Source organism: Lissotriton helveticus, chromosome 12 (assembly GCF_964261635.1).
Source record: "Lissotriton helveticus chromosome 12, aLisHel1.1, whole genome shotgun sequence".
NCBI classification, from domain to species: domain Eukaryota; kingdom Metazoa; phylum Chordata; class Amphibia; order Caudata; family Salamandridae; genus Lissotriton; species Lissotriton helveticus.
The window spans coordinates 38,152,721-38,170,709 of NC_136073.1; the positions used below are offsets into that span (position 1 = coordinate 38,152,721).

Genomic DNA, 17,989 nt, shown 5'->3' on the forward strand with positions numbered 1-17,989 from the left:
GACTATGTCAGTTGATGTCTTGGTCTGCTGTGGATGAGATCTTTGATTACCTGCATCTTAATAAAGTACTTATCCTGCAATAACTGGTCCACTGCTTCTTCACAACATGGCTTTCTTTGCACCCTGACTTGGGCTTGCACTGGATTTGATCACATCAACTAGACATGCACATTACTTATCTCAGGAAGATAGTACTACAACGGGTCACACTTTGCACCCTGCACTTCCTGCCAGATTCTCTCCAGCTGGTCTGATGAAAACCGATGGATTACCAGAGCCTCCTTGTACTGGCAAATGTTATACTCTAAACCAAACGTGTGGAAGCGGGGGCTGTGCACCAGTGTGACATTGGCTGCCAATCCCAGAAGCCCCAAGTAAACATCGTCCAGCGGAAAAACAGGCAGCTCGATGGAGGCTCGATACAGGCCAGGAATGGCGTCTCTGGTCATGATAAAGCCACCACCAGACAAGAAGTTGGGGTACTCTGGATATGGGAAAAGCGAGTGCGTGACTGCGTACTTTCCTGTCCGCATCACAATGGGATGGCGATGCAAGTATCCGTGAAGGGTGTGAGACCCATTAACAAATGTTGCCAGATAATTGACCAGGCCCCTGGGATTCACCAACTCATCATCATCCCCTGCAATAGAAAATATATTAAAAACAATTAAGTGACACCACTTGATATAAGTGCACTGTAATATGACTAGATAACATTCCCCAGCATTGGACCAAATACGTCTTCTTACTTCTTCACCCTATTGTGATTTGCTCTGAATAACTTGTCCCAGTGCAAGATGTTATGCAACTGTACCAGTCAAACTTAATTCCTTAAACTCCCTTCTGGTATGGGTCACCTATTTGGGCTATCTACATCCCTCAACTTTCTCATAGAAGGATTAATTCCTAATTTATTGATTGGCTGATGGGGCACAGTCCATTAGGATGGTGGAGGACTTTTTGTCTGCCACCTTGATGGACTACCATCTGCCAAATTTAGAGATGACCACCGGCCCAGCAGACATATCTGTTTGTTGAAAGTAACAGCCATCACAGTGGTCCCATTCAGTGTGCAAAAAGGTTTGGTGGACAGCCATGTTATTGTTGATGGTTGTTCACAAACATTTACCAAGTGTTTTTTTCTGAAACAAGTGCTCAAAGTGGCCGTCTGTTTCAGAGAAATAAAAAACTAATGACCCCCGCACCCTGAGAATCTCAGGGTGTGGGGTTCAATATTATTTTTCAGTCTTTCATTGCCAGCATTTTCCTGGCAGTGACAAGAAGGAAAAAAAGACATTACACCATCCGCCCCAAATAGGTGATGTAGTGGTGTAATGTTGTTCCTCCGATGGCCCATTCTCTGTTGCGTTGTTGGAGGACAATTTAACTTCACAGAGCCAAAGGTGGCTCCTTTGACTGAAAAGTCAAGGCCCACCTGATTTTTAATCAGGCAGGTGACGTAGGGTTTTCTCCAAAATCTTAATCAGGGCCTAAGAATGTGGTTGCAAAACATAGTTTGTTTTTCCCGCTATATGATACTGTATGACCATGAAAAATACACAAGAACAGCTCAAATGGTTCATTTTAAGAGACATCAGTGGCAACTGCATCACAGATTAATTTGGTTCATTGTTTTTCATGCTCTTATGAACAGGGCCGGACTGGGAACCACAACCGGCCCTCTTAAAGTGCTCTGCCGGCCTCCCCTCCCTACTCGAGGGGGTTGGAGGTGCCGCCGAGCTCTTTGCCAGGGCCTGTTTTTGGCCGATTTTGGTACAGGGCCAATAGGCCCTGTAACAAAAAAGGTCCCCAGGGGCCCAAAACCGGCCCCTGCCTGTGCGGTGCACCGGAGGATTGCCCAGTGCCCGCTATGACCAGTCCGGCCCTGCTTATGAATTGGGAATTTACCATAAACATGCACTTTAGGTAAATGGGAGAAAAAATGTCCTCCTGTATATACTTGCCCCTCTGTCACTATGGTGCCCAGGATGTCTTTTTTTATTTTTTAAATCTTTTTATTTGTCAACAAGACAGCACAAACAACACGCAACAACCTCGGATACCAACATGTTCCTGAAGGTGATTAACCAGTCGTGCAACACTCTGGAGGCAAAAATGAGTGGAGTGGGGTCTGATGTGATGTTACTGTGCCAGGACTTGCATAAGGTGGTCGACTGGGTCCCCACTATGAAGGAAACGATGTCCAAGATGGAACGTAAACTCTCACATCCGTCCTCCTTTTCCAGGGGTTTGGCTGTGTGGGTCAAGGATGTGGAGGAGAGGGGCCAATGGAATAACTTTCATTTTGTTGGTTTCTCAAGGGCTGTGAAGTACCCTCACCTGAGACTTTCCAAGACCAATAGATGCGCTCTATCATGCCCACCAGAGTTCCCTTTGTGACTTGTAACGGCTACGCCCAATGCTTTCATTCGGTCTTTACACTGGGCTACAGGGGAGTGACAATTCTGGTCGAGGGACACCTTCCCTACTTAGTACAGCAGACCTGGACTGAACAACAAGGCAGTTACGTAGCTGTAATTTGGGGAGCCTCTTACATCACTGAATGTGTGTGCCCCACCCCGCTCATCACCTCCTTCCTTGAGGTGCTCACAAATATCCTTGGCACCCTTACGGAGGGGCCCTTGGTGCTGGGGGAAGATTGGATTGGGTTAATTCATGATAACTTTGAAATGAAATAAAATGAAATGAAGAAGGTTCTTAATAAAGCGCACTGCGACCAAGCGGCTTCCTGGCGCTGAAAGTAGAGAGCTAAGGAGAATGAAATTGCCGAAAGGGGTACAGCCGGAGTACGCTATGGAGAATAGGTGAGTCTTGAGGGCTTTGCGGAATTGGGAGTAGACTGGGATAGACCTGATTGACAGAGGGAGGCTGTTCCAGAAGCGGGGAGCTAATACCGAGAATCTGGTGCCTCCAGTTTTAGATCTACGAAACCGTGGAACATTACGAAGGGATTGATTGGAGGAGCGAAGGGCACGGTTGGGAGTGTAGGGGATGATTAGGGAATTGATGAAAGCTGGGGCAGTACGAGTATGGGCCATAAAGGCCAGGCAACCCATCTTAAAGAGAGATCTCTGACAGATGGGGAACCAGTGAAGGGATTTCAGAACAGGCATGATGTGAGAGGATTTGGGCAGGTGATGAATAAGTCGAGCGGCCTGATTCTGAATGGCCTGCAGTTGGCGTAGTTTGTAAGCCGGGATGCCCACATACAGACTGTCCCGTAATCAAGACGGGAAAGAATCATTGCCAACATGATAAGTTTGAGGGCATCGGAGGAAAAGAAACGGGACACTTTCCGGATAATGCGGAGGGAAAGAAAGGAGGAAGAAACAACAGAGCTAATCTGGGCATGCATGGAGAGGTCCCGACTGACTTTAATACCCAAGGTCTTTGCCGAGGCCGCCGGCACAGGCGGGGGGCCAAAGATGGGAGGCCAATAGGCGGACGACCAAGGGGAGGTGGTATGGCCAGTCAGGACCAACTCCGTCTTGTCCAGATTAAGCTTAAGTTGATTACAGTTCATCCATTCCGAGATGAAAACAAGAGTGGAGTGGAATTTAGGTAGGGAGTGCAGGGGAGAGGAAAGGTAAAAAACTAGCTGGAGGTCATCTGCATAGTTATATACGGAGACCCCCATATCAAGGAGGGAAAGAATAAGGGGACGAATGTAAAGATTAAAAAGAAGAGGGGACAGGGAGGAACCTTGGGGGACCCCACAAGGGACCAAGCGGGTTGGGGCCATGTGGCCAGAGAGATGGACAGCCTGAGTCCGTCCTTTAAGAAAGGAGGCGAGCCAAGAGAGGGCGGTGCCCCGAACGCCCGCTGCGCAGACACGGCCGAGAAGGATGGAATAGTCGACCGTGTCAAACGCAGCGGACAAATCAAGGAGCACCAAGGCTTGAGGCAAGTTGAAGTCCGCCTTACTCTTGAGCTCGTCTAGGACGGACAGGACCACTGAATCGTTAGAGTGGCCTGGACGAAAACCCGCTTGGTGGGAGACCAAGAGATGGTTATCCTCAATGAAGGAGGAGAGACAGGAGGTAATGTAGCTCTCCAATATCTTCCCAAGGTAAGGGAGAAGGGAAATGGGTCTGAAATTGGAAGGAAGGGAAGGGTCTGCACCAGGCTTTTTTAAGATGGGGCGAACTATGGCTGATTTTAAAAATTTCGGGACTAGACCTGAGGAAATAGAGGCATTAAGGAGGGAGAGAGGGGGATCGGGACAGTGAGTGAAAAGCTCTCTCAGAATGCGAGCTGGGGCACAGTCAGCCGGGGAGCCTGACTTCACTTTCTGAAGTAGAGCCAAAAAGGAGTTCAGAGAAATGGGTGGAAATTGATCAAGAAACGCAGAAGACAGGGGAAGTGCAGGGGAAGGAGAAGAAAGAAGGGGTAAGTTTGTTAGAGGAATATTAGATTTGATATTCGCGATCTTCTCTAGAAAGAAGTTGTTAAGAGACAGACAGAGAGCTTGGGAAGGGATAAGGTTAGAATTGTCTCTATCCGAAGCAACTAAGTTGCGGACTATGGAGAAGATTTCCTTAGGTTTGTTGGCTGATAGAGATATTCTCTCCGAAAAATACGTGTTTTTGGCTAAGAGAATAGCCTTCTTGTAATTAGCCAAAAGAAGCTTGTATTTGGTTCGCAGGGAGAGACAATAATTGCGTCTCCAATGGCGTTCGGAACGCCTAAGGTCCAATTTAAGGATTTTCAGCTCGTCTGTGAACCATTTTTAGGCGTCATGGGGGCGGCAGATCTTAACTTTCCTAAGAGGGGCAACCCGATCACAAGTGGAGGACAGCCAATGATTCACAGCGTCTACTTGAAGATCAAGAGAAAGAGTACCTAGGTAGGGGGGAGAAGCAGTAAGAGAGGTACAGAGGGAGTTGAGATCAACCCGATTCCAATTACGAGCTGTGACATTCTTGGGCAAAGGGAGTTTCTCTTTATCTCCAAGCTCAATAAGGAATGAGATCAAAAAGTGATCGGACCAAGTGCAGGGGAGGACTGTGGGGGAAAGAATAGTACAACTAGCTGACCATATCTGATCTAAGGTATGGCCATGGACATGGGTGGGGGAGTGGAGGTGAGAAAGGAAATTAAGACACTGAAGGGTGGCTGAGAAGTCTTTAGAGGACAGATCCTCCCTAGGGTCACACGGCCAATAGTTAAAGTCTCCGAGAAGGAGCACAGAGGAATTATTGACCACCAGCGTGGCCAGTAATTCTTGTAAGACAGGCAAGAAGGTAGGCATGTTCTGAGGGGGATGATACATAAGAACTATTGTAATGGGGGCTAAAAGGTTAACTGAGCGGGAAACTAAAAAGTCAATGTCGGATATGGGAGGATGGGGGAGAAGCTGAAACTGAAGATTAGAACGAATGATCATCGCCACACCCCCACCGGCTTTGCCAGCTGGACGATCTGCCCTAAGGGCGTAGTACGAGTCGGGGAGGGCGGACAGCAGACCAGGAAGGGAATCAGCAGCAAACCAAGTCTCTGTAAGAAACAGAAAGTCCGGGGCGTCAGTGTCTAGTAAATTAAAAAGCTCATACTGGTGCTTGCCTGCTGATCTGGTATTAAGCAGGCAGGCAGTGGCCGTAATGGGTGAAGGGGGAGGGAGGGGAGCGGGGGGAGGGAACCTGTAACCGGGGAGAGAGCAGCGTGGGTTCAGACGGAGGGAAAGAAGGGACAGAGATGCCCAATGCGGCAATGTGCAGAGACATGGAAGGGGCAATGGACTGAGCTGTATTTAAAGGAAGCAGTTGAGCTGGGGTATAGGTAAGGGCAGGGGCAGGGTGCATGGCCCCTGGTCCCTGTCGGTCACGGACGGGCGCAGACGGGCTTGCCATTGGCACGCCTTCGGCGCGCTGACGGCGCGCCCACTGCGCCCATCCGCTGCGCGTACGGGGAAAGCACATTATTTATAGGAAGGGAAACGGAAGGGGCGTGGCCTGTTGGTGGTGGGCGTGGCCAGTGGCCTCTGGGGAATGGTGGCGAAGATGTTGTGGCCCGCTGCAGCAATGTAATCTGCTGCGCGGGAATGCCCAGAGCGTAGAGAGCGAAAGTGCAAGTGCCCAGGAGGGGGAAGTGAGTAGATAAAAACACAATCAACACACAAGTTTTTTTTAAAAAGAGATAACAGTCCTAGCGTTCTCCCGGCTTCCGCCTCAGGAGTTAGATTAGCCTCTGACTCGCGCTAGCATTCAGCGCGTTTAAATGCCTTCGGCGGGGGCGTGGCCTGTTGGTAGTGGGCGTGGCCAGTGGCCTCTGGGGAATGGCGGCGAAGATGTTGTGGCCCGCTGCAGCGATGTAATCTGCTGCGCGGGAATGCCCAGAGCGTAGAGAGCGAAAGTGCAAGTGCCCAGGAGGGGGAAGTGAGTAGATAAAAACACAATCAACACACAAGTTTTTAAAAAAAAGAGATAACAGTCCTAGCGTTCTCCCGGCTCCCGCCTCTGGAGTTAGATTAGCCTCTGACTCGCGCTAGCATTCAGCGCGTTTAAATGCCTTCGGCGGGGGCGTGGCCTGTTGGTGGTGGGCGTGGCCAGTGGCCTCTGGGGAATGGCGGCGAAGATGTTGTGGCCCGCTGCAGCGATGTAATCTGCTGCGCGGGAATGCCCAGAGCGTCGAGAGCGAAAGTGCAAGTGCCCAGGAGGGGGAAGTGACTAGATAAACACACAATCAACACACAAGTTTTTTTTAAAAAGAGATAACAGTCCTAGCGTTCTCCCGGCTTCCGCCTCAGGAGTTAGATTAGCCTCTGACTCGCGCTAGCATTCAGCGCGTTTAAATGCCTTCGGCGGGGGGGCGGGGCCTGTTGGTGGTGGGCGTGGCCAGTGGCCTCTGGGGAATGGCGGCGAAGATGTTGTGGCCCGCTGCAGCGATGTAATCTGCTGCGCGGGAATGCCCAGAGTGTAGAGAGCGAAAGTGCAAGTGCCCAGGAGGGGGAAGTGAGTAGATAAAAACACAATCAACACACACGTTTTTAAAAAAAAGAGATAACAGTCCTAGCGTTCTCCCGGCTTCCGCCTCAGGAGTTAGATTAGGCTCCAGGGGGAGCGGCCCCATGCAGGGTCGCTCCTTGATAAGGCCGCTCTTGGAGGTGTTGGACTTGACAGATGTGTGGTGGAAGTTCCACGGGGCGTGGCTATCCATTTGATTCCAGGGCTCATAGTACCTTCTCCCATTCGGATTATTTCCTCCTTCTAGAGACTGACCTTCATAGAGCACAGGATGCCCAAATTCTTCCTTGTGGGCTGTCGAATCGCTCCTTGGTCACCTTATCCCTGCGCACGACTCACTCAAGTCAGTCATTCTGCTGGCATATGTCTCCATGGTCCCTTCAGAATACAGTCCTAATGTTCTTGGTAAGACAGACAATTGACAAGTATTTGGCATACAATCAACACTCTGTACAATCACCATGTATTCTATGGGAGGCACTAAAGCCAACTTTTCAGGGGGAGATTGTTAGCTACCTTTCAAAGAATATACCAAAGCGTACAGAGAAGTCCACAGTCATATGAATGTATTCAATAAAGCAGTGAAGAGAGGTTGTAGTGGAATTTTGTGTGATTTGTTTCTTCCACAGTGTGGCACATTCTTTATAGCAATTTGTGATATACAAATACAGACAGACAGCCAACACGTGTTTCGTCATGGAGACTTTTTCAAGGCTGAAAATAGCAGTGAGTGGATAAAGTGAGGAGCGAGCATGTTGCAGTATGGTGCCTCTCAGTATGAATCCAAAAGAACAGCCAGCAAGGTATGAAGGCGACCAGTTAAAATGCTGTGAGGCTCTAGTACGCTTGTAGATTTACAGCGTAGCACACATTTTCGTATGTTTTTCACGCTGAATGGTGTTGGCTGTTGAAATCTTTTAAGAAACTTAATAGAATGTGTTTTAAAAAAAGAGTATGACATTGGGTCATGCACTCACCTACTACAGACTCAGCCACTCCTCCCCAAAGCAAATTGAGAAATTGTTACAAAGAGTCTGATGATACAAACTTGATTTCTAGAATCTATAAGATACTACTCAAATCCACAGCACTAGACAAAGTGAAGTTTCAGGAGAGCTGGGAGAAGGGTTGCCGGTTGGGGTTGTTGTTTACTATGGAGCAGTTGGAACTGATCCTAGGTGACCGACATATGCTCAAGGTATAAATTAGGTGAGCTAAAACTTTGTTCTGCTGGCACAAGACCCCTAAAAGTATGCATGGTAAAGACAAGAATACAGACTATGCTATATTACAGGGAGTGTGGAGGACAGGAACCCTAACTCACCTAGTATGGGGATGTGTACTTCACCATTGGGATGTAGTAATATTAGCTGTTATTAAAATTAAAAGTCTTCAGATCATGGCAACTCTAGGTAGCTTTAAAACGGGCTGGCTCCCAGAAATCGCAGAATTATCTAGATGGCAGACGGCATCACTAGTAAACATATTGGACCCAATTCACAAACAATGATTTTGAATGTGTGGATCTACTCGTGTGAACATCTACTCCTAGACCTAGGTGTAAATCTCCATCTCATTTGCATGAGGTGATGTACACCTAAGTAAAAACATGCATGTCTCCACCCCCTCAAATGTAGCGGTGGAGCCTTCAACACAAAATTTAAGTGTAAAGTTGCTACAAGTATATTTTCACCTGTTGGTAGGGATCTCCACCTAAGGGGAGGAGCTCCATATGAGAAAGAATAGGGAAATGAAATAAAATTTATCATTTAAATGCTTGTGAAAATGATGAAATATTTTTTATTAACCCCTTCCATGCTTATGACCAGCTCAGCTCGTCATGAGGCACAGTGGAGCTGTGCTCATGACGAGCTGAGCTCGTCATAACTGCCGTGGTCCTCCCACGCGTGGCTAATTCCCCGCCTGTGCTGGCGTTCTATTTGAGTGGGCGGAGTCATGACGAGTCCAACTCATCATGAGCAGAGCTCCACTGTGCAGCATGACGAGCTGGACTCGTCATGAGTACTGCGGTGCCGCGCGCGGCCCCTCCCCCCCACACCGCGGGGGAATTAGCCTGGCGTGGAAGGGGTTAACCAGGTACTAATAAATTAAAAGTCAATCACTTGCCAATTTAAATGTGCAAAAAATGATACAATAATTGAAATGCATTAATATAACTTATTTATTGCAATATATTATTTTCTAAAAATTAACCACCCTCACTAACATTTTTATGCTCCCCCTCCCCCCAGCGTCTTGAGACCCTAGCGGGTGAGTAGCTCGATTTCCAAATTTGCTGATTGATTGATTGATATTTGCATTATATTTTTAGTAAACCTGGTTAAAAGTTATGCTTTCAATTGATTAAAACATTTTTTTTACTTTCTTACTTTTATAAAAAAATATTTTTTATAAAATTTAAAAATAAGGGTGGGCGTAGTTCGCGAAGCAGCGCTACGCGAAGCTACGCGAAGTGCACTTCGCACTACGCGAACTTCACGTAGCACTACGCGAGCTGCGTAGTAGCATGCTCGCACTGTGCAAGATGCATTTTTAATGATTGCACAGTGCGAACAAGCATCCGGCACTGTGCAATCATTGAAAACTGCATCTAGCACAGTGCGAGCTGTAGTTTTCTGCTGCTCGAGTAGATTTTTACTCGAGCGGCAGCTTTCTCAACGCGAACTGGTAGTTTCTCATCACAAGTGGTCGCAAGCATGCACGACCACTCTCAATGAGAAACCTGACCTTCCCACGTTGAGAGTCTCGCCGGGATGTCATTTTGCTTGCTCGCGGTCGCGAACATGACGTTGAGGACCGTGAACAAGCAAAAAATGACCGCTGCACTATGCTACGCTGCGCTACACGTGTTCGCACTGTGCTACGTGCAGCTTGCGTAGTGCGAAGTTGCGCAAACTTCGCAAACTACGCAAGCGTAGCGTAGTGCTTCGCCCAGGGTTAAAAATAATCAATTTGGAGGTATTTTAATTCCCACACCTCCACAGTACCAGTGGTTGACCTTATGTGGTGCTTGACTTACTCCGAGGCTACGCTGGAAGTGTACATCTGTTTTGACACTGTTAGGGCTGCAATAACTTTAGAAGTGTATTCTGTAAATCACAGTGGTCTTAGGGCTGGATTACGACTCGCAGTGGTGCAGTGGTGGCAGTCCTAGTTCTGCCATATTACGAGGTGGCCATTGGGACTGCCACTGCTGCGCCTGGGAACTGCCTGGCGGTGGTGCAGCGGACAGGGTTATACAATATGCAGGGTGGGACTGCAGCGTTCCGCTAAGCATATTACGAGTTTCTGCACTGCCAGCCTTTTCAAGGCGGTGAGCCGCCATGGGAATGAATGTTGTGCCCCCATGTTTGCATACACCCCAAGTTCCAGCATGGCATGGGCTTCACAGACCATGCCGTGCTGGAACTGCTTTTGCTCTGAAATTGGGCACCTCCATGGGAACGCCAAAAAAAAAGCCCACCAGACGCGATTTTGAACTCGGTCCTACTCATAATCTGGTGGGTGGGCCTTGCACGGGTTTGGCGGTACTGTGCCGGCGCAAAGCCAGCGCAGCATTGCCAAAGTTATAACCAGGCCCTTAGGGCCAGATGTAGGTAAATCATATTTACCGACTCTTAAATACCGAATTTTACCGATTTGGTATTTAAGAGTCGGTAAATATGAAGTACCGAGATGTAGGTAAATCCAGATGTGGATTTACCGATTCTTTAAAAGTCGGTATTTACCGATTCGGTAAATACCGACCGGTAATGCTCCATTCATTCCTATGGGCTTTGAAGCCCATAGGAATGAATGGGGCATTACCGGTCGGTATTTACCGATCGGTAAATACCGATTTTTGGCAGGGGGTGTCACTTTGACACCCTCTAGCACCCCCAAAAAAGGTTCGGGGGCCATATGGCAGGCATACCTGCCCTAAGGGCAGGTCTGCCTGTCATATGGCACAGGTGTGCATGCACACATGTGCATGCACACCTGAATCGGTATTTCACCATCAAATTGAATTTGATGGTAAAATACCGATTTCTTAGGCCTTGTGGGACTCATAAGAGTCCCACCTACATATCGATTTTACAGATTCTGTAAATATACCGGTCGGTAAATTTACCGACCGGTATATTTACAGATTCGGTAAAATTACCGATCGGTAAATTTACCGAACGGTAAATTTACCGATTCTGCCCCCTACATCTCAAATTCCTTTTACCGGTCGGTAACGGCCGAATTCGGCCGTTACCGACCGGTAAAACCCTACCTACATCTGGCCCCTAGTCTTTTGTGGGTGGGTGTTTTCTGTAAGCATGGCCTTTTAAACCCCTCCTTAGATTTCCCTTAACTCCATCCATTTTTGAGTATTTGTCAGGCACCACCCCCCCCACCCGGTCTTTCGCATTATAATTTAGCATACTTACATGCCTCATGTAGCAGAGATCTCTGCACAAAAAAGGTGGCGGTTTTTGGCCACATATTTGTTCTATGCAGTTTGTGGTACATGAGTAGTACAACTGTAGTTCAACTTTATGTACCACAGAATGCAGTTTGTGAATTAGCCCACTGTTGTTAGCTGCTAGATGGGGGATGTCCTGGCTACCGCACTATCCAAGATTCATTGTATAAGCTATGATATACCTTAGGAATGGACAAGATTACACAGACTTTAGGAGTACAGAGAGGCTATTCTTAGCTCAGTAGTTCCACTCCTAGAATAGACTACAGGTAGGACTCATGCCAATGGGCACGCAGCGTGCGTTCAGATTCTCCCAATATGAGATGCACTCATGATGCACAGAGAATGCTTATGCTTGAACGTGCACATGCTCCTGGGGAGCACAGAGCAGTAGGAGGGAGGGAGGAGTTGGTACAACTTTTCGTGGGAGGGACAGGGCCAGTCTGAGAGCCAAAAGCAGCGCTGGCAACATTTTGTTGGACCAGCCCCCTCACTGCATACTCAGTCTCAGACAGCTCCATCCAGATCTACTGAGTCTTGCATTTTCCTTGCACTTCACTGCTGGAATTACCACATCCCATCCAAGCTTTTAGTGAGAGTGGTTTGATAGGTGAATATCAACCCCATTAGGTGAAAATTGCACCCTGGTCTCAAGACCACTGGGGAAACGCCCCTGCCCGGTTTGGTCACTCCGGCCCTGGGGAGGGGGTGGAATCTGATGCTTGCATGTTGGTACAATGTTTTTCTTGGAAATGACAATAAAAATAAAAGTTTGAAACATAAAATAATTTTTAGGTCTCTGCTGATCCAGCGCATGTGCTGGCTCAGGTGAGACATTTAGTAACTGGGTTTTAAAAGTGCTACCAGTGCTATCCACAGGCTTTTGCCGGCCACCAGCTTGCTGTTACGCGCACAAGCGTGCACGACGTGCACAGCTGCCATCTGGCTTTCTGTAATGGCTCATTAAGCCTTACAGCGCATGAATCCCTCCCCTACACCCTCCCTCCTCGTCAGCTTCATTTCCCTTTCACTTTCGCGGCCGTGTCACTTTCACGGCCGCACAAAGGCTATCATTTGTTTTCTGCATGAATCCTGCAGTCCACCAAAGTGACAAAATGGTCTGGACCTGACGGTCTTGTAGTTGGTACTTGCTCTTAGACTAATGACTGTGCAAAGCTGAATTTTTTTCAGCAGTGGGTTCAGTGAACACTCACAAGTTAGACCCTGTGTTTATCAAACAGGGCCTAACTTGTCTTCTTTGGCACCGAGGTGAAGCATATTATGCAGTGTGGCGGTCTCTGCATGATGTTGCATTTGTCTTGTTTGCTGTCCGAGCTGAAGACTAATATACAAGGCTATAGCTGCTGTGCCCTCCGCACTTTTGAAGGGTGTTTTTGGGGTGGCTGTCCCTCTTACTCCCTATGTGTGAGGCCATGTTAACTGGGGGTGTGGCTGTCCAACGCTGGGAACGCACGGTTCATCAGTCTAATTTGAGGGAGTCTCTTCCCTCTGCTTGGTGAGTGGAGCCCAGTCCAACGAGAATGGAGCCCCTGCTCGCCCTCTTTGCTAGTACGCCCGCCCCGCCTTTTTACCTTTAAAACGCGAGGCTCAGTGCTTACTCAGCAAGGAGCGTCCCTCCGTGGTAGAGCTCTCCGTGCTGGCCTCGCTGGGCCCCAGACTCCCTGCGTAACCTTATTTAACGCTTGCTTTTTTGTGCTCTCTAGTGCGCCTTTCCTTCTAGTATCTCCTAAAAAGGCATTCATGGGATGCAAAGCTAAAGCAGGAAGCGCCGGGGTTACCGAGGGCTTCCTCTGCTGCCAAGTTGAGTTTCAGAGTGCTGTGTGAGCTCACTTAACACCTCAGGGTGCTGTTTGAGGGAGCACATCTGCTCTGCTGTAGTGGTGGGAGAGCCCAAGATGCTGCCGCCCCTCACGTACTGTGTGTGCGTGCACACTTACTTACATACCCGTTTCTTCTGAAAGTCACTTTTCTTCCTACCTCTCTTTCTTCACGGCCTGCGATTACCCGCATGGGACCCAGTTTTTACCGCAGACTCGTTAATACGCTTTTGCCTGTTACTCGCACGGTCTTTCCTGGACGCCAACTTTACCTCTGCTATTTGAATTCTACTCCCCTTCCTGTGTGGTGCATACAAAACCCTTTTCGAGTTCAATCTTTAACCTGCTTGTCTCATTAATACTCTCTCCTGCCTGTCTTTGACATGCCCATTCTGTTATGAGTAAGTATCGTGTCCCCAGGACCCTAGCAGTAAATGGCAGTAACCCCAATAGGTATTCTCTAGTAACCTTGTGACTGCCCTAGAAACCAAAGAAAAGACCCACAGCATCGAAGCAGATATCCCAAGAAGATATCCCAAGATGTACCTCCTGTGGCCCTTGCATAATGATGCAGACTCCTCCAGCGCCTCCGGTCTGTACACCTGAGATCTCTGAGCTGCCTTGGCTGTCCTGTGTCCCTGTATGCCCCCAACTTGTCTTTAAGTGATTGCCACCTCCCCCCCCCCCCCCCCATCAGCCATCCTCAGTGCGGCCTGACCTTTGAATCTGTGTGAAGCTAGTGCTGGCGTTCTTGTGGAGTTTTTGGAGTGTTGAGGAAACTGTTCGATGGCCAGCCTGCATTGAACTCCAAACCAGGTGTGCCCCCACATAGCAGTAAGTGCAGTCTGTAGACTGTACCCGATTTCCCTTGAACCCTTTGCCCTGGGTTGCCACGAGGGCTGCAATGGCCGCTCAGTGGCGGAGCCGCCTTGAAAGTTTACAATCTGCCCTCGGCCTTCTCTGTTTCAAGCTTCTACCTCCGTGATCTCCGCGAAGAGCTGTAAACGATGGTTTGAGGTGTTTGTGTCGGGGCCTGCCACCTCCTCCAGCACCGACACTGAAGCCCTGCGGCTTCACTTCCGCATGGCTGCACGCACGGGTGTGAGGCGCAAGGCGGAGCCCGCCATGCACGTGCGCGCGGCCAGCTGTCCATGAGGCGTGCTAACACAGGTGTGCTGTGCTGGGGTACTGTTTAAATACTGATGCTTGTACCTCCCTCGCTGTGCTGTTGATGCATGGCAACCCTACGCACCCTGGTCTGTGGCATCCCCTAATGTACCCCGGCCTCTGCCCGGTCACATTCCTATATAAGCAGTGTTTGCGTTCGAGTGACCGCTTGTGGTGTTGGCTCGGAGTATTGCAGTATACCCGATACCATTCCTGAATTCGTACCGTGGTGGCGGGGGATGAGTATGGTGGCAACGTTCCTCTCCATCTCCTTGTGGGGATATGACGTACCCTTCGTGGCACAGTCTTGGTGTTCCTCATTGGCCGTCCTTGCTCCCTGCAGACCTCCCTGATTGTGTATTGTGCCATTCCCTGCTTTTGGTAGTACTTGTCCCAGGGCAGTCACTATAGGTGCTCCCTCCTGGCATTGCCTTGATACTGGCAGGGTTTCTGAATTACTGTCCTCTGGATATGGCTTTGATTGCACATCAGCAGCCTTCGCTGCTTACCATGCCGTACCCTGCCTGTCGGTGCTGGTCCTTCATGAGGCATGACTGTTGGTGCCCTCGCCAGCCTTCTTCTCGGGTATCCCAGCATGCAGACTGAAGGTTTTTCCTCTGAACATGAAGGCCACTGCTCTTTGAGGCAGCCATAGCATGCCCAGACTCGCAGGTTGTGAAGGCCCTCTGTATGGTATGGATTTATCAACACCCCACCAGCTTTCGCTTTGTGGTTTGGTGCCAGTCTCATCCCGTCGCAGTGATTCTGCAGGTTTTCTGCGGCGTACGATATCTGCTTCGCGCACTCTGCATCCCAAGATTGTCCTAAGCCCTTCTGGGCTGTTTCTAAACGCTCCCCATGGCGTTTGACTGCAGGTGTATTCTTGCTACCCGTGGTGGTACCTGATTCCAGATCTACCGGTCCATTTCCTCAAGCCTATACCCGGTACAGGACGTGGATACCATGGTCCTTTCTGGGCAGTATGCTATCGCTATTGGAGGGAAGAGGATATGGTCTGACTGCTCGCCTTTGGGACCTTAGGAGTGTTTAGCCATGCAACAGTTGATATTGTTGCACCAAGGATATTGTGCTGCATAACTAAATACTTATAAGGTCCCAAAAGTGAGACCTATTGGCTCTGCCAATGTTTGTTAATAGTAGGCATTGGGAATTACCAGATAAAGTAATAGAAAAAAGATGCCTGGGCCTGAGGTTTAGGACAGATGTTCAAGCAAAGTATTGAATCGCTAAGGCCCAGATCACCTTATATAGTCTTTCCACGGAAATAATGAGTATCTTCAGCGACACCAGACAAGGCTGCCTCTCCTCACCCTTCTCTTTGTCCTATAGGATCTATAGTTTACAAAATCAGATACTACCCTGGTATCACATAGCTACTCTATGAACATTGTTAATATTCTTACATGCATTCCTAAAAAAAATTGGATTCTCTCGCACAGGGTACCGTAGGCTCTTTCGGAAAAACACATTTTGCAAATATTTGTCACTGTGCACAGAGAAATTTGCAAAAGAAGATCTTGTTTTCTGCACACATTTTTCACCTTGGATGGGGTCGATCAGAATAAAAATTATCTTACGTGGAGAATATTGTCTCGCAATATAGAAAAAAAAATTGCTCTGGTGAGGGTAAACTTAAAAAACTTCATAAAAATCTGGAACCTTGCAATCGAATATAAAATCATTGCAGTTCTCTAAATAAAACTCCATATAGCAGTTGTAGGCTTCCAAATGGTATGGAGAAATGAGAGGTACTTAACGAAGGATCAACCCTGGAAGTTGTCAAGGAACTACAAGCAGGACCTCAAAACATTGCTTTCCTGGGGAGGAGTTAAAACCAGGGCCGGACTGGCCGTAGTGGGTACTGGGCATTTTCCCCGGTGGGCCGGTTTGGGGCCCCTGGGGGCTGTTTTTGCAACTGGGGCTGGCAAATTCGGCCCCCGTAACAAAATCGACCTAGCCAATCCTAGCAAACAACTTGGCTGCAGCCCCTCCTCCCCCCCTCCCCTCAGGGGGCGGGCCGAGAATTTTGCAAGGGCCGGTTTCGGTTCCCAGTTTGGCTCTGGTTAAAACTCCCAACTATATAGCTACATTGGCCAGAAATAATGTCCTTGAATTATTGTCTGACATAAACCCTCCTTACAAATGGTCTTTTAATCCCCATGGGGCAGGTAACAGCAGTTACTGACCCCACTGAAATTATGAGGTCTGCGATTACAGGGCGGATGTTTTACATTTCCGCTGGAGATTTTGCCTGAAGCTGCGGTAATCTCTGAGTGAAAATCCAGGTCAAATTAAAAAAATTATGGGAGAATCATCTTACCCAGAGCTACTAATTTCTGAGGTAACATTTGCTCATTTCTTACTGGATCCAGAACTCATTTCAAGGACCCTCCTTAACTCAGCTTCCTTTTTAGCAAGAAGTTAGTCTTAGCTTGAAATTGTGCTGCCTGCTGTCTTGTCCCTAGACATGTAATCTGTTGAGCTGTCACAAGCTGCCAGATCCATAGTATTTGCCACAGAGCCCTGAATAACTCTCTTGAATAATTTCACAGTTCCCAGCATTGCATTTCTGCCACTGCAAGAGAGCACAGTATTCCTATAAGAAAAAGTAGGTGGTTAAAGAGGGGGGTTGGAGTTATGGCATGCAATATGTGGACAAATTATATAATTGCAGGATAGAATGTAGTGCTGTACCTTTAAAAATAAACTCCGCCTCTTTACAGTTGTGATGCAGCCACTCCAGGAAGCAGCGTTCCTTCAGCGAAAGGTTGTGGTGGCTTTCAGTAAAGTCCCACAGCAGAATGTCCTGAAACTCTGTGACCTCTTCTTTTACCAGCATCATGTGCCCCAGACTGGGGGACACGGCCATTAAAAAGAGACGTTTCACCCAGTAGCCCGACACCTCCCCTTCCACCGCCCAGGTCTGGCGCAGGGCTGCTCTCCTGTCGCTCGATGCCGGGTGGGACTTCATGGCCAGCAGCAGCAGTGGTTTACCACCAGGAGTGTTGCAGTGGCCTTTCCTGTCCTGCAGGATGGTGCAGTTGTAGCTCTGTAGTTGTGGGAACTCTGCCTCGTGCTGGGAGAGGTTGAGGTGGTAGGTGACTGTGTCATGTGTGAGCCTAACGGAGTGCCTCATTAGAAGTGTTTGGCTCCCCATGACTGGTGATTGCCGACTGATGCCCACGCAGCCAAAGGGCCAACAACTCTTTGCATTCTCTGAGAACAGCCAGATATTTATAAATGTGAACAGGCACAATCCAAGCAGGTTCTTCACTTTTCTGTTCATGCTGCCCTCTGTTCTAGAAGAAACACAACACAAGAGATTAAGAATAACTCAAAGAACACCAAGGATCACAAAATGCAAGTTTTGGGAATTACCAGAATCACAAAAAAAGTGTTGGGGTAATGTGCATGAAGCAAACGTACAAAGCAAGTATAGAACTGTGTCCAACCCCCTTCCAAAAAAAGCCAAAGTAAGGATCTAACAAGGAAAATAGTTTTGGGGTTGT

At 48.4% G+C, this 17,989-nt stretch overlaps 1 protein-coding gene across 1 annotated transcript; it reads right to left on the bottom strand.

Annotated features, from left to right (window-relative positions):
• Window positions 1-111: 111 nt before the first annotated feature.
• LOC144798628 (UDP-GlcNAc:betaGal beta-1,3-N-acetylglucosaminyltransferase 9-like) lies at window positions 112-17,658 on the bottom strand. Its single transcript, XM_078669587.1, has 2 exons — window positions 17,175-17,658; window positions 112-640 (listed from the first exon to the last, which is right to left on the bottom strand). The coding sequence occupies exons 1-2, from the start codon at window positions 17,635-17,637 to the stop codon at window positions 195-197; spliced, it is 909 nt and encodes a 302-aa protein (XP_078525713.1). The 5' UTR covers window positions 17,638-17,658; the 3' UTR covers window positions 112-194.
• Between the last annotated feature and the right edge of the window lie 331 nt (window positions 17,659-17,989).

Bases quoted from the DNA above. Each gene is read 5' to 3' on its own strand.
- LOC144798628 (XM_078669587.1), bottom strand. From the start codon at position 17,637: ATGGGGAGCCAAACACTTCTAATGAGGCACTCCGTTAGGCTCACACAT. The intron at 641-17,174 runs GTACAGCACTAC...TTTCTATTGCAG, and splicing joins GGCGGAGTTTATTTTTAAAG to GGGATGATGATGAGTTGGTG.